This window comes from Centruroides vittatus, unplaced genomic scaffold (genome assembly GCF_030686945.1).
Source record: "Centruroides vittatus isolate TY-2023 unplaced genomic scaffold, ASM3068694v2 scaffold_1167, whole genome shotgun sequence".
Lineage (NCBI taxonomy): Eukaryota > Metazoa > Arthropoda > Arachnida > Scorpiones > Buthidae > Centruroides > Centruroides vittatus.
Window position 1 is genome coordinate 1533880 of NW_027122671.1, and position 25737 is coordinate 1559616.

Sequence of the window (25737 nt, forward strand, 5' to 3'; positions counted from 1 at the left end):
TGGCAGTGGCAGATCACCTGGCTTACTTCAAGATCTTGGGTAAAATATTGTTGTAAATAATCCATTTTTCATTTCCTATTATTAATCACTTTAAAAATGGATCATCTTCATTGAATTTCTAAAGTAAATCACATACAGAAACACGTTCAATAAGATTTCATTCACTTAACTGATGGGGAACCCAAACATCATAATGAGAAGTGTATCCAAGGCAAGCCAAATGTCTGACGACAAATGTTTGGGTTCTTTTTAGGGTGGGGGCTATCTCATGTGTTGTTCTATGCTGATTATTTTGGTTTAAACCATTATGGACTCATCTTCTATGGTTGAGGATCTTCCTGACCAAGGTGAATCTTCAAGAGAAAAATCTCCTACCTTAAATTTTTAAAACTATTTCTGGCATGTTCGATCAGCAACTCCCCACATATACAGCACATATCTTCTTTTGAGTTTTTGTTGCATTTTTCCATTTTCGGAAATAATAAAGCATGAGATGTCGAAAATGCACAGTCTTATCTTCCATTTTATAGGTAACTGTAACTAAACTTGCATATTAAATATGCAAATATTCATAATGCCCACCTAAACAAGTTAAAACTTGATAAGCATGACAGAGGTGACACAAACGAATGATTATGTAAATACTAAAATGAACTTTCAGTTCAACCTAAATAATACATCTATTATTCTATTATTCATAATGCAAATAAATTTATTTTATGTGAAAATATAACTCAAATTATAATATTAAATCACTAACTTGTAATATATCTATTGTTTCAGATGGATCAATAAATAATTGAAGACCAAGGTAGACGAAAAGTGTTTGAAAGGCACAACTTTCGTGTAGTTTGCCATCCTTCTTCTGTTGTTTTTGCAACTTGTTGGTAATTGTAATAACATCTTCCCAATATTCTTTAATCTATTTCAAAAATTAAAGGAAATTGTTGTTATTTGTTAATTTATTATAATGTACAAATAAATAAAAACATGAACTTGCCTGGTTAATGTCTATAAGAGGAATGAAATAATCTGGTAAATTTAATATTGTATTAGTATAATGAAGAATGGAAGACATCATTTCACATTTTTCCTGAAGATTTGATTTTTTTGATGGTGATGATCTGAACAGAAATTCTAATGAACGAATGAAACTTTTCAGACACACTTCTCTTATACTGTCAGATATTTCAGTTGGTATCTGAGAAGACTAAAATAAATATGAAATAATGAATTACAAATTTAAATAATTATTATTATTTTTTTTTGTATAAATTACCTCAGGTACGTCATCACATGGCTGTTTGATTTTAAAAAATGAATGAAGAAGAAGAAACTGAACACACTCTTTTTTCCAACTAATATTCGATACTAAAGCTGGATGTCCCACTAATAAAGATATCTAAAAGTGAATCAAATAAAAAAAATTTGTAAAATAAAAATTTATATATAACATGACAAATATATTAAAATGTATATGTATTTTATTTTATTTGAAATTTACTTCTAGTTTCAATAAATGTAATAATTAAAAACCTATAACAACTCTTTAAGTCTTGCATTTTTATCAGTTGATTTGTGGGCATTAAAGAATCTGTCCAATGTTGATTGCTTTTCACTCTTCAGGATTTTTCAGAAGTAATTATAGCATTGTCCCAAGTAGAGATCCCAAGCCTACTGACCTCAACCTGGTTTGGGAAGTAGGAGGATGTCAAACGTTGTTCTGACATCCTCCCACTTCTTCAAAAGATCTTTAATAGCAGATGTCGACATGTTCATCTTCCTTTTTTTCAGAAGAAAACACATCTTGCCAAGTTTCTTGGTGGTGTTCTGTCGTCAAATCAGTTTCAGATTCCATTATGAGCTCTTTAATGTCATTTTCATTCACCTCCAATTCCAGATCTCTAGCAGTTGTCACAATTTCATCCATAATTTCAGGGACATCACCTCCGTCTCCCTGAATGCAGGAGGGACACAGCTTTTGCCAAGCAGAATTCAACTGTCATTGAGTGACTTTTGACCATGCCTTCTGAATGAGCCTGACAGCTTCAAGTATATCAATTTTTTTTTTTCCAAAACGTTTTTAATGTCAGCATTGAAGAGAAATGGCATGCTTCAAAACAGTGGGCAAATGTACAATTTCTTGAAACCTGCAATAACCTCCTGATTCGTTGGCTGAATCAATGAAGTGGTATTAGGAGGCAGAAACTGAACTGTCAGCCAGGAAAAGTCTTCCAGCAAATTATCTTCAAGCTCTTTTGGGTGTCCAGGTGCATTGTCCAATAGCAACAGTCCTTTCAATGGCAATTCATTGGTCTGTAGGTAATCCTTGATGCTTGGAACACAAACTTCAAACATCCATTCTTTGAAAAGAGTCTGCATGACCCATGCTGTTTTATTTGATCTCATCATCACTGGCAGTCTTTTTTTAATTATGGAATTTTTTTAATGCTCTAGGATTCTCATAGTGATAGAAAAGAAGTGGGATAAGTTTCATATCACCACTAGCATTAGATCCCAAAATTAATGTCAATCAGTCTTTCATGGGTTTATGTCCAGTAATATTTTTCTCATCTTTCATGAAGTAAGTATGGTTTGGCATGCAGTTCCAAAATAAATCAGTTTCATTACAATTGGAAATTTGTTGTGGACAATATCCTTTTTTAATGAATTCTTCAAATTTGAGACAAAACTTCTCAGCTGCTTCTTTATCTGCACTAGCAGACTCAGTGTGGATTACCATGTTTAATGCCAGATCTCCTTCTAAACTTTGCTAATCATCCAGTGGTAGCCTTGAATTCTATCTCCTCGTGACAAATGTCAAGTTTGTTTCTTCAGTTCTTCAAAAATTTCTCTAGATTTCTCTTGAATGATAGTCATACTAGTTATATCTCTGTTCATTTCCCTTTCTTTTATCCAAATTAAAAGCAATCTCCATTTTTCATGGATGACACATCTTTGTTCCCCAGATGTGATTTTCATTACTCCTTTAGCTGCTTGAGTCTTCTTGATTATATCTTTTAGCTAAGACTGTGCCTACTGTAGACCTGTTCAAGTCATACTGCCTACCAACATCAGATATCATCTGCCCAGTCTCTACCTTGGCAATTATCTTTTGCTTTGTTTCTACAGTGAGCACAGTTCTTGACACTCCACTCTTTTTAGGTTCCATAATATTATCAGTTTCTTTTTTTAAATAAAAAGTTTAGAAAAGCACTTACAAAAATTCAGAGAACAGAAATCAACTAGCATACAAAAAAATTATGTAAACGTGAGGCTCTGGCAAAATTCAAAATTTGGTATGAAAACATTAATGAATATCCAATGGGACAGTTAAAGTCTCACCCTTTGAAAATAAAAACCAATGCAAAACTTAACAAGTGCCCAACAGTCTCGCAAAGACTATAAAAAATCCTTTGCCAGAAAGGTAAACAAAAGGCTGGAATTACAAGGGAGAACTTAAAAGTTCGGAGGAATACTATCTGATCAGTATTGTCGATGTCGATGTCTCCTGCACTCCAGAAGGTTTCAAACTGTCACCTGAAGACAAGGGAAGACCAATCGGTATTCATTATTTTATGTTGCTCTTTCTTGTGTTTGTTCTATGAGGTGTTCGTTATCTGAAAATGTGTTTGTTCAAACAAAAATCTTTTGCAAAAGTGTTTGTTGTCTGATTTGTTTGCAGTCCAAACTGTTTGTTAAAAGATCACCCACTGTATTAGATTATTGAAAAAATGATAACTTTTTACATATAATAAATTATAGAATAATTCTAGGCATATTCTCTTTAATGTAATTAATTACTTTTCATGTACAGGCACTCCCTGGCTTACAAACAAGTAAGGTTTCTGAGGTTTTGTGATAAATTGAAAACCAACCTAGAAAGTACATTTGTACACAGAATAAATCATATTGTTAGTGTCTGATTCTTCAATGCACTTAATATTAATAGAATACATTATGCTTGTTTATCTGCTTGTTACTGCTTAGTGCCAGGTGTTTTCAAATGCAGTTTTTTTCACCTATTGCATTAGTTTTATAATGTCAAGTTTAGTTCCCATTGTAATAGACACTTCTTGCATTTTTCTCTACTGTTAGATATAAAACAGAATAGTAAATCTAAGACTGCTATTATTTTATTGTACTCAGAAGAATGTTTTCTTTAACATTTAATTAACACCTAGTTTTGTTAGATCTGATTAATTTTATATTTTAGTTACAGTTTAACTGGCATGCCAGTAACCCTGGAGTTTCTGGCATGCTGGTCTCCCTGTTTTTATGTGGCATGCTGGTCATTCTGCAAAAATATGATAATATGCATTTATAGTATTTCTATTTAATGCTTATTGAAAAAAATATATATATATAAATTAATAAATTTTCATTTGATGAGACTAACCTGATTAACAGCAAATCCTCTAGTATGATCATTATACACTTCTTCATTCTCACTATAAATTAATTCAAAATCAATTAATTTTTTTATTACTTTATCATTAGATTTAGCAACAATAAAATGCCTTAAAATTTTACTTACTTGTTATTGTTCACAAATATTGATTTTAATATTTCAGCAAATGATTTAATAGCACTACTTTTTAACTATGTAAGTAAAATAAATTATTTTAAATTCAATCAGGTATCTCACATAAAAAACTATATAAATGTATTATTACTTACGTGTTGTATAATGTTTGAAATGGTTTTTGTTCTTGTCAACTTGTCAAATACAATTGTACCAGGTCTGAAATATATTTATTAGTAATTTTAAAGTAAGTTTCAATATAAATTTGAAGTAAAATTAAAAATAGACTGTAAATAATCAATCCTTACTGTTTTATAAATATCATCAATACTTCAAGTTGAAGCTTAGGTTTGTCACACTTAGAAACATACTTAACAAAAAAGTCACACTAAAATAAATATAAGTTTATTCACTTAATGTTATCATGATTACAGACAAATTATAATAAAAATTATACTCCAGTGTTAAGCTATTTAATTGTCATTTAAAAAGTTTTCAGATTATAAAATTTGCCAAATTTGTGCTCAATATGAAAATTATTATTTCTCTTTTCCTATAATGTATTTGATTGTACTTGATTATATTTGGTGATAAACTAATTATAATGTTTGCTAATATTGTTCTTTTCTTTGTATTTTAATTGTTTTCTTTTTTGTTAGCATAAAAAAACAACATACACAATGAATACTATGACTGTGCCATAATCAGAGACAAATAATCCTTCACAACAGCACAACAGCAAATTACAGAAAGCAACCATAATAAATTCAATTTCTCAAAAACTCAAGTACCAATATAAAATTAAAATAATAAATTACGAACCATATCAGAAGCAGCAATATTAAGAGAACTGTGCTGATTTATGGATGATCTGATGAACATATTACGAAAGTTTGGCGATAAAACTGTTTTAACCTGAAAAATAAATTATATTTTTTAAAAATGATGATTAAAATTAACTAATTATTTTTTAGACTTGATAAAGCCAAAGACAAGACAAGTACAGAATGGCTAGCCTAGACATAGTTGATATGTATCCATCAATAACTTGGGACATAATAGAAGAAAAGCTTAATAATTTAAATGTCAACAAAGAAATAATAGACCTAATAGAATTCACGTATAGAAGTAACTACTTCGAAACCAACGGAGAGTACTATACCCAAACAGAAGGAATAAGCATGGGATCGGTGATCGGCCCAAAACTTGCCGAACTGATTATGATAGATATTGATAACATAATATATAATATACCAGGTGTAAAATTTTACAAAAGATACGTTGACGACATTTTAATAATATACGACGAAACAGAAATTAATATAGAAGAAATTAACAAGCAAGTAAATGATATACACAACGCAATAAAATTTAAAATAGAAAACGAAGATATAACAAGACAAACAATAAATTACCTAGATATTACAATAACAAGACTAAAACAACATCTAGAATATAGAATATTCAAAAAACCGAGTTCTAACCAAGAAACAATTAGATACCACTCAAAAATGCCGTTATACGTCAAGTACAATATATATAAAATGGAATATGACAAAATAAAAAACTGGACAAGCCAAGAAGTACAAATATATGAAGACCTCATGGAATTAAGAACGAAATTTCTCCTAGCAGGATTCCCGCAAAGACCGTTAAACTTAATAACCCACAAACGCTAAACCAAAATAAACAAGTAACTAAAACAAAATATATTAAATTTCCTTATATCAAAGGCCTATATGAACAAATCAATACAGAAATAAAAAGAATAAACTACAAATTAGCACCAACATATCAAAAAATGGAAAGCAAGCTGTTAACCTCAAACCCGTTAAAAAACCAACAAATACCAACCGAAGCTCAAAGTGCAGTATACAAAATTCCATGTACCTGCAAAAATAAAAAATATTACATAGGAGAAATAAAAAATATTACATAGGAGAAACAAAAAGAAAAGTAAAAGTTAGACTAAAAGAACATATGGCAGACCTAAAATACAACAGAATAAATTCTGCATTTTACGAACATTGTACTCTAAATAACTGCAACATAGACAAAGATAACGTCAAAATACTGCTTAAAGAAAAATTAACGTACAACCGGAAGTTTAAAGAAACCATAGAAATTATAAAAAGATAATATAAATAAAAACCTAAGCCTTAAAATAAACAACAACTGGCTTAATATATTATAAATTAAAATATTTTGGAAAAAACAATTTCTTTGGGAAAAAATGAGCCTGCAAAAAAGTTTTGGTAAACAACCACAAGGCGGCAAACGCCATACGTGGCAACACTAGCCGTACCAACGTAAACGTCAAAAAAGGGGTGGAAAACAAAAAGGGGCGGAAACATTTTTAAAAATCTTTTATATTTGCAATATATTTTTATGTCTTACAGCAAACTTTTAAAGTTATAATGCACTTTTTGTAGTCTATGAACTTCTTACAACCGTAATGTATACAGTTAACAAGATTTTAGATTTTTTTAAAAAAAGATAATCAACAGTTGACTGAGGAGGGGCAGAGCCCGAAACGTGTACAGACAGAGTACCGTATCAACGAGAATGAATAAAGATATCTGATAGAAAACTTGCCAAGTGTCTTTGAAGAAAAAACACACAACATTAGTGTTTATCAAGTCTAAATTATAGAACAAGACACGGTTTCATAAAACAAATATTTTTATTTCAATTTATAAACATAAATGCTAATCAATAATACAAAATTTTAATGAAATATATTTTAAGTAAATATTTTTAGAATATTTATTTAAACAAAATACATTTCATTAACACTTATAAAATTCTAAAATCATTAACACTTAATAAAATCAAAACACAATATAATCTGCTTATTGTAAATCACATTAAGATTTATTTATACTGATAACAATAAGTCCAGGATGCACAACCTGTGGCCCGGAAGGCCACATACGGCCCCCTTTCAATGTTTATGCAGTGGGCAGGGACAGTACAGGCCAAATCCCTTCTTATGAAGTTTCTAAGTATAGAACTTTTTCCCTTTCACAGTCATTAGCCCCCAACTGTTTTATGTGAGGTGAGAAATGGGGGGGTTGAAGTTCTTCTATTTCTAGTGTAAAGATCGGGATCTTTATATTGTGAACTTTATCATTTTTATGTACTTTTATAAATCTTTTAATATCATCTTTATATAATCTTAACCAAAATATTTAACTACATTTTATATAAAAATGGAACAAAGTAGACCAAAAAGGGTTAGTTAATGGGAAATCAACTGATAAAACTTTCTGATAAGATCGGTTTAAACTCGATTCCCACGAGTTGAGTTCCTTGTTAAGATGAGTCAAATTTCTGTGTCACAACTATGTCACCCATCACTTTATTGGTCCAAGAAGATCATCTCATCTGACGAAATCAAGGAAGGGCCTGCAAACCACCTCTCCATATAAAAAGGGAGTACGATGAGTAAGATAGAGGAAGTTGTCATTTGACTGTGTGTGTGTGTGTGTGTGTGTGTGTTTGGATTTACCCATCATCAGGCTCCTCCTTCCACTGTTCATCCTCCTCGAACTAGCGTACAATTGGATCGGAATTTAGGATAATTGGATTAATTAATCTACATTTAGACTGAAATCTAGAAGATATTATATCATCTATCAGACGTTCATCGATACGATCAGCATATATCCTAAAGTATTTATCCTACTTGCGAATATCTGTAAGCTCTCTCTCTAATCTGTGTAGAATTTACGTTCGTGGATCGTGAGTTATGTATCTTATCAATCTCACGGATAAAGTAACCATTTTGTATCTAATTGGACCTATGGGAAAATAAACGGGTATATTTTTATATATAAAAATCTCCGAGTGTGTTCCTTCTGTCATCCTCTCCACTTGCTTCATTCCGGGTCTAACCCATATGTAACCACTCGCGCAATTGATTCTCTGTATCAATCTAAGGATACAGTGGTGTCATCCTGACGCGGTATCAAAGAGATACTGGCCCTATGGTCACACTAGCTAACACACTTTCTGGTTTAGATATAGAATATTTTAAGTCTAATACATAGTTTTAACCTTTATTTAGTTAATACGTGCCATTTGCACGTTTCGGGCATAGAGCCCCTCATCAGTCAACATTATCATATTCAATCTGCCATGCATACAAGGTTTAAACTCAATTGACACATGTATCTTATTTTTTCTATAAATGGAGTAATCCCTTTTACACACAGTATTTATATCTGTTGTACTGTACATAATCTTTTGCTTATTTTACTATATCCAGTTATCACAATATCAAGAAGATGTAGACCGTGGTTGTGTTCATTACGGCATATAATAAGTGATTTTTCACAAGGACATAAAGATTCTTTTTCATTAATGTCTTATGGCTGTTTCTGCCTCATTTTCTGCACTTAATTTTAAAATAAATAAATAAAAAAAGGAAGAAAAAGGCTTGTATTAATTTTAAAAGTTTTGGTCAGATGGATCTCCAGATACATAATTTAGACAGGCTTACAAAAATTGCACTGCACAAATGCTGTCAACACAAAAGTAATAATTAAAACTAGAAGACAACCAATGGTACCCACAGGATAAGGGATTAAATAGAAAAAGTTAATTTAGAATTAAAAATTGGAATTTAATGTTTACCAAAAGTTACTTGTAGTCTAGACTAAATGAAATATATTCACTCCCAATGCTACATACAAAAAGGAGTTAAAAACTTTCTTTGTTTACCATGTTTAAGATGATAAATCCAAAAGAAACTTGTTCTGGATACTTTCATTCTCAATAGATATTCCTAAGCCATCAAAAATCCCAGAATATAATGGTAGATGATACAATACTTGTTAAATGAAAGTTACTACAAAATGATTGGTAAACATTTATAAAGTGCAGAAACTTCAAGTCAGACAAAGCTATTTATCAGAGCTACACACTGCTTTGTAAACTATGCACACAGATGATTCCTCAGTGAATCTTGCATAATTTCTTGCAAAAAGTTTCTTATCAACTCCCTACACAAAGTGATGAGAAAATTTCAGAAATTTGAAAACCAATATCTCCAGAACAGATCATTGGATCTGAAAACAAAAAGCTTATTGCACATCTACAGACCCACTCCACCTACAAACAGCTAATTTATCCAAATCTGCTGAAAAATGTATTAGTTTAGCTAACAAAAATCTCCTCAATGTTATATATATATATATAACAACCATTCTGGCCATGCTACCAAGGGGTGCCATGATACAGTTTTGGAACCACTGATATAGACAACCAAGTCTGAATTATTCTAATGATAAGATGTTAAAACTGGATTAACTATTGAGCTACAGTAGATTTTGACTAATTGATTTTATAGATATTAAATAATTTGTGCTAACAACATGTGTTAAATTTAATAATTATATTGATTTTTGAATTAAATTAATTAATATACATCATTCTGGAAGGAAAAGAAATCATTCCAGACGACTTGAACTTGCAACTGCCATAAGCAGTAAGTATTAAAATTATTTTTGTTATTTATGAATATATTTGAAAATTTGGATTTATAAATAAAATTAAGTCTAACTTTAATACTAGAAGATACTATATGATATAATTAGATTTTTCACAAGCTGTTCTAGAGTTCTTATTCCAATCTGTAATGGTGGAATCTGATTATAATAGATATTTCAGAATTAAACACTTTTCAGGATGCTAACAAATTATCTATTGAACTCCTTAAAAACTTGGTTTAGCACTAATAAACTTCACCTTTATAAAATGGATTTGATCATCATGAAGAATAAATATAATCAGGTTTTACTTATGTGTCTGTAAAAGCAAATTCTTTTTGTTGCTTCATTTACATAAATTATAATAATAGAATATGATATTTTTATTAACATTAAAATATTTTCTTAATTCATTATTAAAAATAGCAAAATACTTACTAAAGATATTTTTAACTCAGGAAGAATTATTTTAATCAACTGGAAACCAAGATATATTTTAACATGCTGACCAGGAACAAATAAAGTTTCTGTAATATTATATTAATACTTCAGTTATGCAAAACAATAAATAATTCTAATTTGTTAAATAATAATTTAAAAATATATTTGCTAAATCTATATATAAAGGAATGAATGCATTGAACATTGGAAAATATTACCCGCATCCAATCAGAATCAACTTTCATCTATGGCATGAAATCTATATTCTGCCAATCATACAAGTTTAACTCCACACTCAGCAAACCTAAAGTTCTGGCATTATTTCTCCCTCACTTTGAAGATTTAATCAATGATTTCAAGTATTTAGCACATTTTTATTTAAAAATTTGTTGTAATTAATCCACATATATGTTGATAGTAGTTATATATCCATTAAATACTTTCCTAATCAGTTTCTTGTTTATAGTTGAGACAAAAATGATTCCTATTCCGAATGATAATACAGTGAAAATGTCAGTATAACGAAATTGAGGAGACCATTGAAATATTTTCGCTATATCAAAATAAAGTCAAAATGCACTAATAAAATAAATTTGCTTACATTTTGAAGTAAGAAAGTTTTTAAAAACACAGTTTGTCTATTAGTATTTATATGGAACCAAATTTCACATTTTCAGAATGTAAGTTATATTAAATTAGAATAAAAATTAATCTGTAATAAAAAAGTATCAAAAAATATCATGAGAAAACAACTGAAGTAATAACATCAAACAAAACCATAACCAAGGATTACAATTTGTGTTGCCAGTTGAACTAGACATTAAAATTAATGCTGCCAGAATGTTTAACATAACAATCATCATTTAGACATTTATAGATTTCATTATAATGAAACTATTCTTTCGTAATAAACAGAATTTTTATTACATTAAACCAAAATTTTCATTGTAACGGTATTTGTTATTACACTGAAACATTTTTGCATTGAGCTGAACAGGGAATTGGTGGAGAATCAAGTTATATTCATTATACTGACATTTCATTATAATGGCAACAATCCAGTTTCATTATGGTGTGGTTCTATTTTGCTTTTTAAATTTATTTTCTTAATTTTTTAATTAAAATTGTTATATTTTATAATTTTTTTTTATGTCAAGTATCTGTTTCACGCATAGCCAATCAGCACAATTAATTTTAAATTATTCTTTGTTTTATAACAATAGGGTTGTCCATAAATTACACAATGCAGATATGGATGGGTGGGGTATGCAGATAATCATTATGATACCTTTCAAGAGGATGGAAGTGTTTACAAAACTATTGCACAATGCTAGAATCTCAACTCTGGGTAACAGAATGATTCATATTTTTTTCCAAAGAGCTGCATAGAAAATCTACTGTTTATGTCACTGTTTTACATGCAGTTAATAAAATAACATAACGTTCAGTACAGGAGCATATCCAGGGTGGTGCTTATGGTGCTACAGCATCCCGATAATAATAAAGCAATCAGTTTTGTTATTTTAAAATAAAAATAAATGTAACAATACATAATGCATGCTTTCAGTTAGGTAACTAAAGTAATTCTAAGATAATTAAATAACATTCTCTGAAAAATAACAGAATGCACATAAAATATCTTGGTCCCACCTGAATCTGCATTGAGCAGCAGCCTTATTCTCAAAATCCTGGATACACTAGTTCAGTATCTCATACTGTGTACTATTCCTTGTACTATTAAGGGAGGGTCAAACTAGGATATGTATTATATAATTTTGAGGATGGGGTATATGCAACGTATTATGGAGCATTATGAGGTGAGAATAGTAGTTGAAAAGTAGTAATAGAATTACATAACTTATGGATGATCCTATATATTTGAATCCTGTAGATCCTTATAATTATTTAACTGTAATGAAAACAAATACAATCCACATTGAAACATAAAAGGAGTTTAATTCAGACTGTATCTTGTATATAAGTTAGCAGCATGATTGTACCATGTACAGTACAGTACCTGCTAAATAACTGAACTTTGACCTATTGACCTAAAAGTTTTGCAAGCACCTCACACTCATAACAAGAAAGGCTTAAGTTATCTAGTAGATCCAGTAGTTTTTTCTCTAAGAGTGTCTGCAGTGCCAGTTGAAGAAAAAAAAGCATAAAATACAGTTTTTTTTGGCAATTTTTGCACTTTTCAATTACTTATATTTCAGCAACCCTTTTCACAAAAAACAATCACACATCTTTAAACTCCAGCAATGAATTTGATAAAATAAGAATGTTTTCAGCCAGTTTCACTGACCATCTTCAGTTACAATAGAATGAAAAAATAGAAGAATGTGAATAAAAAAATTTAAAAACAAGAACAGGATATATGGATATAGCAACCCTTTTATAGAAAAACCTGAAATTTTTCACTACCTAAGAAAACAAATGTCTTCTGAACAAGATATTAAGAATTACTATAGGGATTTGGGTGAAGAGATCAGACCTCAAAAATCAGTAACTCTGATTTCTGTATATATATATATATATATACAGAAATCAGAGTTACTGTATATATATATATAGTCACTCGGTGACTTTTTTCACTGCAGTGACTCTCAATAAACATACAAATTAAAACTTATAAGAAAAAATTTATATTTGAGAATGAGATCAAAATTTTTTGATACCATAAAGATTTTTTGAAAGAAATAATTTTTAAAAATGTTCATAAAATGTGAAGCAATCATTTAATAATTTTAATTAAATAAAATAAACTTATAATGAAATTAATAAAATGAATTAGAATTTGGTGAGTCTAAACTAAATTGAAAGTATAAACAAGCAGTTGAATAAAAATTATAATTAAAAATAAAAAATTATTCAACTCACCATCAATTAGCTTCCAAAATTCAGTAAAATTACTTAATTTTAATGCATTTTCAATTATAACATTACATACTGGATGAATAGTTGGATGTACCAAGGTAGAATCCTTAAAAATAAAAAGAAAAAATAAATATGCATATGTAATTAATTATTTTATAATTATTTTAAACTTTATTAACTCACTTTGATAATCCTGGCAAAATGTGTAAAATTTTTTTCATCTAAAACATTACTTATTTTCCAATGTTTTTTCAAAAATTTAGAATTCACAATTTCCTATAAAACAAAGCATTTTCTTTAATTATAAATGATTAAATAAATAGCATAATTTCTTTTTAATTAGATTAGTCAATAAAATAACACAATTTATAGATACAGGCTGAATATCCCAAATCCAAAATTCTAAAATAAAAATATTCCAAAATCCATAACTTCTTTGTCACAGTTGTTATTGTTTGCTTCGTATCTAGTAGAATCCATTACTGTTTTTGGTAATTGGCTATTCTATCCAATTTTTTAAACTAGATTTGTCACAATGGTTAGACACAGAAGGCCACTTTTACACCTTATAATATCGTTTATTGAAATTGTGTTGTAATAAATGCAGGGTGTGACAGTGGAGTAAAGTAAAAAGGGAACTGCTTGGTTGGAACAGTGAGTTTAATCTATGCTGTATAGAGTATGCAAACCAAAAAAGAAAGGAGATAAAGTACAAAGTACAAGAATCTTCTTATATAAGAAAAGGTTACCTGAATGTCCCTAGGAGAGTGTCATGATACTCTCACCAACAAATTTAAATGCATTTAAATTTTATTGTAAGGTTACCAAATGTCAAAATAACAACTGTAAAATTGACTGAAGAGGGACTAAAAACAGGTCCAAAATGCATTTTGATTTCAATAAAGGATATTATAAGGAGTAAAAGTGGTCTTCTGTGTCTAACTATTGTGACTAATCTAGTTAAAAAAATTGGATAGAATAGCCAATTACCAAGAAACAATAATTCTTTTTCACAGCAGAAAGCCCTTTGGGATAGGACTATAACTCAATGTTTGTACCATGAAAGATAACATGACAGTGCAAGTGCAACCATGCTCACTGTTGTGATTCAGTAAGAAACATTTCTAAAAGTGTGAATTTTTTCACTTCTTTTCAATTCTGCTATATCACATATTCAAAAATCAAAAACATTCCTGGTCCCAAGCATTTTGAATTGGGAATACTCAACCTGTAGTAACATATTTAATGAACAATTCAACTTCATAGACCATCTTTATATTCATACCTTCGAATAGAATTTATTTAAACAAATCTGTCAAATTTTTAAATTATTTGAATGTATGTACAATAATAATCACATAAAAATAATGTAAAAAATAAAATATTCAACAATAAAATTAAAAATTCAAATAATAATTTATTATTATTAGTTCATTACTAAGTTTCGAAGATAATTTTAATAAAATTTACATTACATAAAATGCATAAAAAATAATCTATAAAACAACATTTTTTTTGTTTTAATTATGTTTCATATATTCATAATAAATATAATAGAAATTTTTAAAAAATATAACAGTAAAAATACTTACCGGAAATAACTGCATACATGTAAATAACAACCATAATGTATCAGGAGTACAATCTTCCCAACCAATTTTCAAATCATCTTGTAAATGAGGCCATATATATTGTTTAAAACAATCATCATCAACCTAAAACATATTTTGAAATATATAAAATAAACAATTTAGTTAATAACAAAATAAATAATAAAACTATATTTTATAACTTAATAATAATTATTTAAAATTATTTTAGTAAGAATGTCGTGCTGCCTGCGTGCATGTATCTGTTATATATACAATTTTAAGTTGGCTGATGAGGGGCAGGAGCCCGAAACGTGTTATGTAGAAAGCGTCCTAACTGAATAAAGATGAAAAATTTGCTTAGTGTTTAAGTTCGTCACTACATTGTGTCTGTGTAAGAATGATCAAATATAGAACACGGTTTCACTAGTGAAAAAAAAATTATTTTAATTTTAAATATAAAACCTATTATTATTTACCTGATTAAAAATATTAACCAACAATTTGTTCACGATTAATTTCATATAATTTTTCTTTTGTAGATTTTGTAGACAAGTTATAACTTCATTCATTTTTTCCAAATTTTCTTTAAATTTTCCTGAACGAACAATGACAGCAAATGCAATTATTTGTCCAATTATATGATTACGTTTCTCCTATAAAAAAAAATTAATAGATCATGAAATAATTTCAAACTTTTCAAATTTCAAATGAGTAAAATCATTTGATACCATTTTATCACCGTTGATTGAAAGATGTTTTGAAATTAGACTCAGAATTTCATCTAAAGATACTGACGGAAACTTTCTTAGCAACTATAATAAAATACACAAGAAAAAATATATTTTTAGTTTTGCACTTATTACTGGTTTGTTAGTTTTATTATGAAAAAGTTTATAAAATTGTAAAACAAATTAATAATGATAATTCATTTAATTTGTATTAAATAAAAATTAATTAATTACTTCAGTCAGCATTACAGCAAATCCTTGTCTAGCAGCTTTTCTTGAAGAAGCTAGTCCTTTGATTAATCGTTGTAAGCAGTATGAAATATCAGAAGTGTTATCTTCCTATAATTAATATATATTAAATTTTAAAATAACTGAAAAAACTAAAGCATAAAATAATTCACAATTCATAATATAAATGAAAAACTGACAATTGTATGAGACATCAATATTTGGTTTACAAATAAACACAACAGAAACAATATCAAATTACATTCAAAACAGCAGCATTTTAAAACTAACTACAGTGAACCCCCGATATAACGCACATGTCGGGCGGGAAACAACACCCGCGTTATACCAAGCAGCACAGTGTAATGCGGTTCACCTCTTTACTTTAGCAATAATGTCAAGCTTTTTTTTCACACTGTAAGCTTTTCTTTTACTCATCATGCATACAATAATTAAACACTATTCAAAATATATTCAGGAACTCAATACATACCCAATTACTCAATACGCAGTAACAATAAAATGCGCTACTCACTAATGCCACACGGACCTGTATAAACGTGTTTGAGCTTATCACATCGCGAATATTGCCCGCGGTATAGTGAGCAGCGCTATAACGAAGATCCACTGTACTGTTCCCCAAGCGATTCGTATTAATGTGAGTGTACTTTGACTATTATTATTTTGTCCATAAACTATGAAAAATTATTTATACTTTATAAATTATTTAGTTCTGGTTGTAAGCTTTCCTTGCATGTAAGTGAGAAAACCATTACTACTGTTTTTGGTCTATCCCACAAGACCTTCAGGTAGATTTTTCCAAAACTGAATCCTTCTCGTACTGGCATTCTAGATTAGAATCTGTAGAAGACTTTGATGTATTTCAATCAGAACATTTGTTTTCATCTTTAAATTTTTCTTAAATATCCAATGGGGTATTAAAGAAAAATTTGTAATCTATGCATCAATCTATGTATACATTTGCCTATTACAATGTTGGGTCAAATATGGCTTGCCTTAAATATTTCTAGTACCTCTAAATTTCTGAACTGATTTTTATGGTATGTTTTTCATATTAGGACAGTTTGTTGGAGTTCTGTTTTAATCTCATTATCACTTGTATATATAGCCAAGGTGGAGGTTTGTCTCTTCTTTTCTATATCAGTCTTATGTTCAAGAATATGCTGCTTGAGAGACTTCTTCAAAGATCCAATACATATGAGGTCACTATCAAATCTGTTGTCATTAAGCAGAATTTCATATACTCCCAGTACTCTTTCTCATTTTGAAGCAGTCTGAATGCATCAGATTTACACCTGTATGTGATTTTTGCACCAACATATGACTATCTCTCAATATAAAGAATGCATATAGCATTTGTATATTATGGAGAGGAGCATGTTGCTGGGGAGTGTCTGTAATTGCAGTTTTATTCTGTTGGTCCCTGACCAGCAGAATTAAACTGCAATGAGAAACACTCCCCAGCAAAATTTCTTTGCTTATGCACAATTTTATTTACTAAGCTTTTAGTATAGCTATGCATCTTTTGATTTCCATTTGTTTTAGCTCCAGTTTTATGTCTTGTTCCTAGTTGCAGTGTGTGTGAGCCTTTCTAATAAGTGCCCTAACAGCCATCATCTTGCAGTTCTATGAATCATTGGAGCAAGCCAATATATATATTAGAATGAAGCTGAGTTTGTGATAGATTTTAGTGTTGTATCCATTACCATTAAAGGAGATTCTTATATCTAGAAAGTGGGCTAGAAAGTGTTATTCATTTGCTCTAATTCAATGGTGAGACCATATGGATTTTCATTCATGCTGTTAATAAACTCACTGATGTTAGACTTAGTTTTCCAGATGATGCATACATTGTCAATGTATCTTTTATACATTTCAATATGGAAGAGGAATTTAGGAATGATCCTGGCCTCCAAGAGATACACCACAATTTCAGCCACATCTCCAGATAGAAGGCTACCCATAAGTACCACTCTTTGAAAGAACATCTCCCCATCAATTGAAAACAAGAGATATAACAAAGCATAACAGAAAATTTGATAATTCGTTTATGGCACATGTTTGCAACTCTTGTCATAAGCCAATCCCAAACAGCAAAAATGAAGCTTGAGTTTAACGGATGAATACAAAGACTTAAAGACTAAAATAGTGATCCAAAAGTGTCAGATGCTAAACAATCTTGTATAGCCCCAATTAGCTGCCTTGAGTTGATAACAGTAAATTAGTAGTCTTGTATGTGTGCAGCTAGGAGTTCAAATACAGTTTGACCCTTCTGGTGGGCAAATTGGATAAAAATCATTGGCTGTACTATAGATTACCACCTATGTAATTTTGGGACTTTGAGTATATACCACCTATGACTCGGGACTGAGACGAGTTCAATGATACCCTACTTTTGGACTGGAGACGAAAATTAAGAAAGTTATCATATTTACAATTTCTTACCTTTCACAATGCATTCTACGCCATTTTAGTTTTCCACTAGGTGGCGTTCTACTGTTCGTGCTCCTGATGGACCTTCCGGAGGAGGCCACCAGCAGGCCGCTGAGTGTTTAACGTCACTAGTTATTGATTCATGGTAGTTCTTGAACAAAAAAAAAAAGGAAGTGGCATTTGATTGTTCATGCAACTTCTTGCCTTTCACAGTGCTTTTTTAATGGTTTGCAGATTTTACTGCAAGATGCGGTACTAGCAACTACGATGTTGTCTGCACGATAGCATTAAAAAAAAGTATGATAACTTTCTTATTTTTCGTCTCCGGTCCAAAAGCAGGGTATCGTTGAACTCATCTCGGTCCCCTCAGTTCAGATATATACTCAAAATCCCAAGATTCCATAGGTGGTAATCTATATAATCCCCAAATCATTTAAAGACAACTGTAATAAATTAAGTATAATGTATTTTTTATGTCTGTTTTTTAAAAATCCTTCCAGTAGTCTTCAATTCTTATCATGTGCAAATTTTTTCCCCCTCATAAGATATTTTATTTTGTAAATTTTTATTAAACCAAATAATCCGGAAAGCAACTGTCCACACAAAACTCTAAAAAATGATCAAACAGGGATCAGAGGGAAAAAATGATCAAACAGAAGAGCAATGAGTATTTTTGAAATCAATGTACAATTTGTGGTGTTTTCCCTATAAGTATATAAAAAAATTAAGATAGCTGTTTATAAGCCAATACTTAAAGATTATAAATATTTAAAAAAAATAGAAGTTTGTTTGTTTGTTTAGTTATGGCAATGCAACACTTGGGCGATCTGCCTAGGGGAAGTGCCTTCCAGGAGGTATTTTTAAGGGAAACTGACCCCTATTTTAAACATTACAGACATGGAGAAAACCCGGAAAACTCCATGTGGCCAGCCCGCCCGAGCAAGGCGCACCCATGACCAAACTCCTAGTGTTCAGGGAACAAAGAACACTTGGCCTCTGGTGGGCCCAAAAATAGAAGTTACTACATTCATTTTAATTTTTGGTTAATGTTACCTATGGTAGCGAACATGGCGGCTTGTCTCTGAAACAGTGGGGACGCGCGTTGTAACCTAACCTAACCTAACCTATTCTAATAATTTAGTTAGAATAATTATGGTAATTTATTAGAATAGGTTAGGTTAGGTTAGAACGTGCGTCCCCACTATTTCAGAGACAAACCGCCACGTTCGCTACCATAGGTAACATTAACCTAATTGTTCAAAAAAGAGTAGACTTAGACTCCTAAGATAAGATCCAATATTTGTTTGGCTTTTTTTTTTTTTTCCTAGTATAAGAATGATTTTCAGCCCTAATAAATAGGTAATGTATAGTGGTAACATCATTTAGAACTAACAATCAGAATTACATACATACAGGTATACCTCGCCTTACGTCAGTAATTGGTTCCAGGAAAGGCGACGTAAGTCGAAAAATGATGTAAGTCGAATTTACTTGTGTAGTTTCGACTTATGTCGTAACTACACAAGTAAATTCAACTTACATCGTTCGACTTACAGAAAACTCCAATAATGAGCACTTAAAGACCACCAAATAAGACGACAACACAGAAACACAAATGTTTTCATGTTTTGTTCTCTAGGATTTATGATGATTATATTAACATTTACTGTAAATGTATATATTTTAATATGATTTTATGTGCTTTTAACACTTTTCTAGTGATATTATGACTTCAATATTTGTGGAGGATGAATGTAAAGTCGAATAAAGTGACTTAAATCTTGATTTTTATTTTTCCATATACTTTTTTGACAAATGACGTATAATTGAGAACAACATAACTCGAAATGACATAACTCAAGATATATCTGTATATACGGGGGTTGGACAAAAATATGGAAACCCCTCGTTAAATGCATACTTGAATGTAAATGTTGATTCTAGCCAAGCCTCTAGGTTGCGTTGTTGTATTTGACTACTAACGATACCTGTGCAATCTCCTCAATACGTTGCACGTGTCAGTCATTGTTAGAACTATGTTCTGTGTAGGTGGGAGTGCACAATGTCAGAGCTAAGTGAATTCGAACGTGGGCAAATTGTTGGTGCTGGTATGGTGGGTGCTTCTGTAACCAAGGTGGCTGAAGTGTTTGGTGTGTCAAGAGGCACATATCAAAGATTTATACTGCATACAGAACAAGCAGAAACACCATCCCAAACGCCATCCCAAGCCTACAATGCAGACTGCTTGCTGCCAAGAGTGAAACATGACAGGGATTCAATGATAATTTGGGCAGCCATATTCTGGTATTCCATGGGCCCCATGATTATTCTGCAAGGTAACATTACTGCCAAAGATTATGTAACCATTTTGGGCAATTGAGTCCATCCCATGGTACAATGTTTGTTCCCCAATGGTGATGCTATGTTCCAAAATGACAGGGTGCCTGTTCACAAAGCTCACATTGTCCAAGACTGGCAAGACTGATTTTGTGAGCATGAGGGCAATTTGTCACATCTCCTCTGGCCACCACAGTCACCAGACCTCAATATTATTGAGCCTTTGTGATCTACTTTGGAGAGACAGATGCTTGATTGCTATCCACCTCCATCATTGTTATCTGAACTTGCCACTATTTTGCAGGAGGAATTACCGGTACAAGATTCCCTTGAAAACCATACAGGACCTGTATTTATCCATTCCGAGAAGACTCCAAACTGTTTTGAATGCCAATGGTTTGCCTACACTGTATTAGGGCTTAGTAATAGGTTTCTTTTTGGTGTTTCCATATTTTTGTCCAACCTCTGTATATACAGTATGTACTGACACATGTAGTAAGACTTCATTCATTTTTTATATAATATAGATATCAAGTAAAATTATACACAATATACGTTATGTTATAATACGTTAAAATGTTATAAACTGAAACAAAAAGAAATGACACACATGGAACTTACTTTTGACCTTTGTAGAGTATTCAACACATTTTCAACGGCTTTAAATCTAGTCGTTTTATTGACATCTGTTAGCTTATAAAACGAATCCAAAATTAATTTATTAACTTTTTCTATCCTTGACGAATTTAAATTATTAACACCATTGGTAACGCTTTCCACGTGTTCATCCGAGGAAATCGCCATTTTTCAAACGTGAGATCATGTGGACTAGAAAACAGTTTTACATAACGTAATTTTATCACATTTAACGTAGTTTTATTAATATTAAAAATTTAAATTATGATAAAAAAAATCTAATATGAAGCACAATATCTCAAAAATATTACAATTAAATTATAATCACGTGATTTTAGTGACGTATTAGATATACTAAATATTGTATGTTTTATTTTAACTTTGTTTTAAAAATTCTTATAAAAGTTTATAATAATCAATGCTTAAATTAAATTCACAAAATGTCTATTAAATTAGTTTTAAAATATTTTAAATTTCTTATGCCGCCATCTATTGACGATTATTAAAATAAACTTATTTATTGTTAATAAATTATAAATATAAATTATAAATTTTATTAAATTAAATTATTTACTAAATTTTTATTCGACTTAAATTTATATAATATTTTAATAAAACAATCTATAAAATATATATAACTATTTTATAAAATACATTTTAAAATTTTTTATTTCAATTCAACAATCAAAATTTACAAATAATAAAAAGTAAACGAAAAAAGAAAATTTAATATTAGAAAATTTTTAATTGTTAAGTCCAAAAATTCCGGAGACACCTCCATCCCTGCCGGGATTCGAACCCGGGACCTTTGGATTAGAAGTCCAACGCGCTATCCACTGCGCTACAGGGACACGTGTTGTCAATCCCATAAAATACCTATAACAAACTACTTAATCTATTTGTTATTTTACTTTTTATCTTTGTTTATTACATTTACAGACGCACTCACCAATAATCACTTACGTTAAGCATTTAACGAAATAAAAGACATCAAAAAATATAAATCTTTTGAATTCATTAAAGCACGTGATAATTAATTCAAAAATTTAATAAATTATTTTAAAAACTTTAAATTTCTAATAAATAATAAAAAGCTTTATATATTATTATTAGAATTGTAAAAGTGAGTAAAAAGTTTACGCAAAAATATTTATTAGCTCAATATTTTGTTTAAAGATGGCTACTCTAATTGACAATAATATGAAAGCTTGTTCGTCTTTCTATCTGTAAGAGAAATTATAATCTCGTCTTTTCTCCTTTACGAGATTATTCGTCTAAGAGATCTCTAGAGCATGTTTCTCGTGGTTACCTGAAACTATACTTTGGATTTTTTAATATTCAATTGTTGAGTTCTATATAATGTGTCTTCTTATTTTTATTTTAATAAAAAAAATATATGTACTGTACAGTACAGTACGTACAGTACTATACACAGTGGCGTAGCTTAGTGGGGCGGCACTTTTAGGGGGCGGCAAAATTTCGCAATAAATAATAATATCTTGTAAAAATTCCTAAATAAGGGGGCGGCGAAATTTTCCTCATCCCCGGGCGGCTGACACCCACGCTATGCATAGTCTGTTGTACATAGTTTCACTCACATGTCAGTGGCGTAATTACAATTAAACGTGGTTAAGTGAAGTTTATGTTATAAATACTGTTTCTATGGAACAACAAAATATCGGAATTTTTCAATTACCGTATATAAAAAAAAAAAAAAAAAAGCTATTTATGTTCACTGACTTATATCATCAATATTTACTTTGTATATTATTTTTATTTATTGTGGGAAGATCTGCTTGAAAATCAAGTTTAGGCTTCCTTGAGTAACACGATAGAGTCATTCGAATTTGAAAGAGTTGTTTGTATTTTCAATTTGTGTTATCATGACCCTGGAGGGATAAGGTTCTAAGTATTGGAAACCCCTTTTCCATGTTTTACTGAAGGGAGTAAAACTTCTAGTTATGCCATTAGTTCGCCGCAATGTTTAACGTAAAATGCATTAATTAATTAAAAAAGAAACGTGTATAAATCGTGCGAAAATACACAAATTTGACAAACATCAGAATAAAATGCAAATTAAAAAAGCTGGCAAACGTTCTTGCTCGATTTTTCGTTAAGGTGACCAAGGTCCGAGTCTTAACTACTTTCGATAATACCGAAGGTTCAATATCCAATGGCAATGTTCGCTCACGTTGCATATTCGAAGCAGTATCTCCCGTAAATTTATTAGATGTTAGTTTCTAGGCGTTCATGTGCGGTTTGATGTTCAACGTATATGCTTCCACTAAAACTTTGTTAACTAACTCTTATAAAAGGGTCCTCTGTTGAATCCGGATTTATTTTTATACTAACAATTTGCTAAAAAACCAACTAGTCCCGGTCAGTTCGTATGGCGGTCTCATTCTGCAGGTTTTCATAAACTAGGTTCTTCGGAATTTTTGTTTAACTCCGACGATCTGATAGTAATTAGATTTAATTGTAGGAAATCTTTTTGTTCACTTATAGTCTGATAATTGTTCTTGTTTATTTGAAATAGGTCTTTATGATGTATTGTTAGCTAAAAGGGAAGATTGCTGAGGAATTTTTTTGAGAATGATATAATTATATAAGGAGACATGAATCCTACAATAGGCAAGGAATAATTTTGGATAATTTTTTATGCCGGGTTTAATACAAATGTTTTAAATTCCCGAAGATCTAATTATTTAATATTAAACCAAAGAAGAAAAGGATTTTTACAAGTCGTATAGATTATTTATTTTAAACGGTCGATGTGTGTCACATTATCCGGATAAATTTACTTTTCTCTCGACGGTTGGTCTACTGTTGTTAAATCTATAACAGATAAATGTGAATTTATTAGATAGATTATTAAAAAACAAAACAAAAAACCGAGTATTAAGAATGTTTCGTAGAAATAAAACTATAAATCTATTGGACGAATACTGTAAATTAAATAAAAGTTACAGGTCGTTATGTAAGGCGAAGAAAAAGTTATTTTTGACTAAAATAAACTCACTACTGTTGAAGACTAAAAATACTAGAGATTTTTGGTTATTAGTTAATAAATTTCGAATTAAGAAATAGTGTGAAAATGCACTAATGCCCTTGGAATTGGTTGAATTATTTGAGAGAGTATTTCGCTGGACCAAATACAGTAATTTATATTGATTTAAGCTTTCGTAATGTTCCTCTTTTGGATGTTTCCAATTCACTCAAAGTGAATTGGAAACTGTAATCAAAAAATTAAAATCATCTAAGGCCCCCGGTCTCGATAACATAAGGAATGTAATGATAAAATACCTTTCTACAGAAATGTTATTAGATATATTGGATATGTTTAATTCCTTTTGGTCTAGTTGCTCTTTTCCTTATCTTGAAAACAAATTTCTTTAAGAATGATTGATTTATAAGAGGGGAAGTAGGCAGATGTCAACTAATTATAGACCAATTGCTTTAATTAGCGTATTTAGAAAGTTTTTTTCAACTATTTTGTGAAATTGTCTCCGGAATTGGATGAATGAGTTTAATATTGTTACACCTCTCCAAGGAGCATTGTTGAAAAATAGAGATGTCGAATACAGTTTGTTTATTTTGGTTGGTCTTATTCAAATATCACTTGCGAAGAAACGAGAGAAATTATATACTGCTTTTATTGATCTCAAGAAAGCTTTCGATACAGTCGATCGTGATTTGTTATGGTATACTTGTAAGCTTAGGAGTATTGGTCTTTCTGCATATTTTTGTAATTTACTTGAGTCTTTTTTTCTAATACTAGATTCTTGAGACTTATTCATTTAGTACTGATTATATTGAGTTCAATAGAGGGCTACCTCAAGGAGAACCATTGAATCCTATCTTTTTATTTTGTTTTTGAATGATCTTCCTGACCTCTGAGAAGTCAAAACTCTATGATAGCATTATCTTCTCATGTTGAAATTAACTGTCTTTCTTCTTTATGCTGATGATGTCCTTCTCTTGGCTAATTCAGCTTCTGAGCTTAGGGAAAGACTCACTCTTATTTGGAGATATTGTGAAGATAATCGATTGGCAATTAATTCAGAAAAGATAAGGCTTATGATTTTTCGTACAGGCGGAAAACTTAAGAAAAAAAAAAACAGACAATTTCAGTTTAGAAAACCGTAAACTGGAAATTGTGCCAAATTTTAAATATCTAGGTATTTATTTTTATTCACAAGGCACATTTTCCTATCATTTAAACAAAGGTTTACTTGACGCAAGAGCTAAAATCGCCAATCTCATCAAGTTATTTATTAAAATTAATGCATCTTTATTAAATAATTATTTTAGATTATTTGATTCCTTGATCGGACCAAGTATTTTTATGATTTTCCGGTTTAAAATGGTCTGTCAGCAGACAGATTTGAGGCAATACAGTTGTTCTACTTTAAGCAGGTGTTCCATAT

General features: G+C 30.3%; 2 protein-coding genes and 1 non-coding gene across 3 annotated transcripts in view; all 3 read right to left on the minus strand.

Annotated features, from left to right (window-relative positions):
- The window catches only part of LOC136986690 (myb-binding protein 1A-like protein), a 27126-nt gene extending 21692 nt beyond the window's left edge, over positions 1 to 5434 (minus strand). Inside the window, exons 1-8 of the mRNA XM_067284268.1 lie at positions 5348 to 5434; positions 4834 to 4913; positions 4681 to 4744; positions 4538 to 4602; positions 4400 to 4451; positions 1280 to 1402; positions 1001 to 1210; positions 761 to 922 (exon numbers count right to left, since the gene is read on the minus strand). Of these exons, the coding sequence (XP_067140369.1) occupies positions 761 to 922; positions 1001 to 1210; positions 1280 to 1402; positions 4400 to 4451; positions 4538 to 4602; positions 4681 to 4744; positions 4834 to 4913; positions 5348 to 5407 (816 nt within the window). The 5' untranslated portion in view covers positions 5408 to 5434. The remainder of the gene's footprint in view (positions 1 to 760; positions 923 to 1000; positions 1211 to 1279; positions 1403 to 4399; positions 4452 to 4537; positions 4603 to 4680; positions 4745 to 4833; positions 4914 to 5347) is intronic.
- A 4973-nt stretch (positions 5435 to 10407) lies between these two features.
- LOC136986691 (myb-binding protein 1A-like protein) lies at positions 10408 to 21484 on the minus strand. Its single transcript, XM_067284269.1, has 8 exons — positions 21296 to 21484; positions 15890 to 15994; positions 15656 to 15739; positions 15404 to 15580; positions 14928 to 15050; positions 13519 to 13611; positions 13339 to 13441; positions 10408 to 10544 (listed from the first exon to the last, which is right to left on the minus strand). Exons 1-8 carry the CDS (start codon positions 21476 to 21478, stop codon positions 10423 to 10425), a joined length of 990 nt encoding a protein of 329 aa, XP_067140370.1. The 5' UTR covers positions 21479 to 21484; the 3' UTR covers positions 10408 to 10422.
- A 604-nt stretch (positions 21485 to 22088) lies between these two features.
- TRNAR-UCU (transfer RNA arginine (anticodon UCU)) lies at positions 22089 to 22161 on the minus strand. Its single transcript has one exon. It is a non-coding gene; the product is annotated as a tRNA-Arg (tRNA).
- Between the last annotated feature and the right edge of the window lie 3576 nt (positions 22162 to 25737).

Bases quoted from the DNA above. Each gene is read 5' to 3' on its own strand.
- LOC136986691 (XM_067284269.1), bottom strand. From the start codon at position 21,478: ATGGCGATTTCCTCGGATGAACACGTGGAAAGCGTTACCAATGGTGTT. The intron at 15,051-15,403 runs GTAAATAATAAT...AATATGTTTTAG, and splicing joins TGGTTAATATTTTTAATCAG to GTTGATGATGATTGTTTTAA. The intron at 13,442-13,518 runs GTGAGTTAATAA...TTTATTTTTAAG, and splicing joins ATTTTGCCAGGATTATCAAA to GATTCTACCTTGGTACATCC.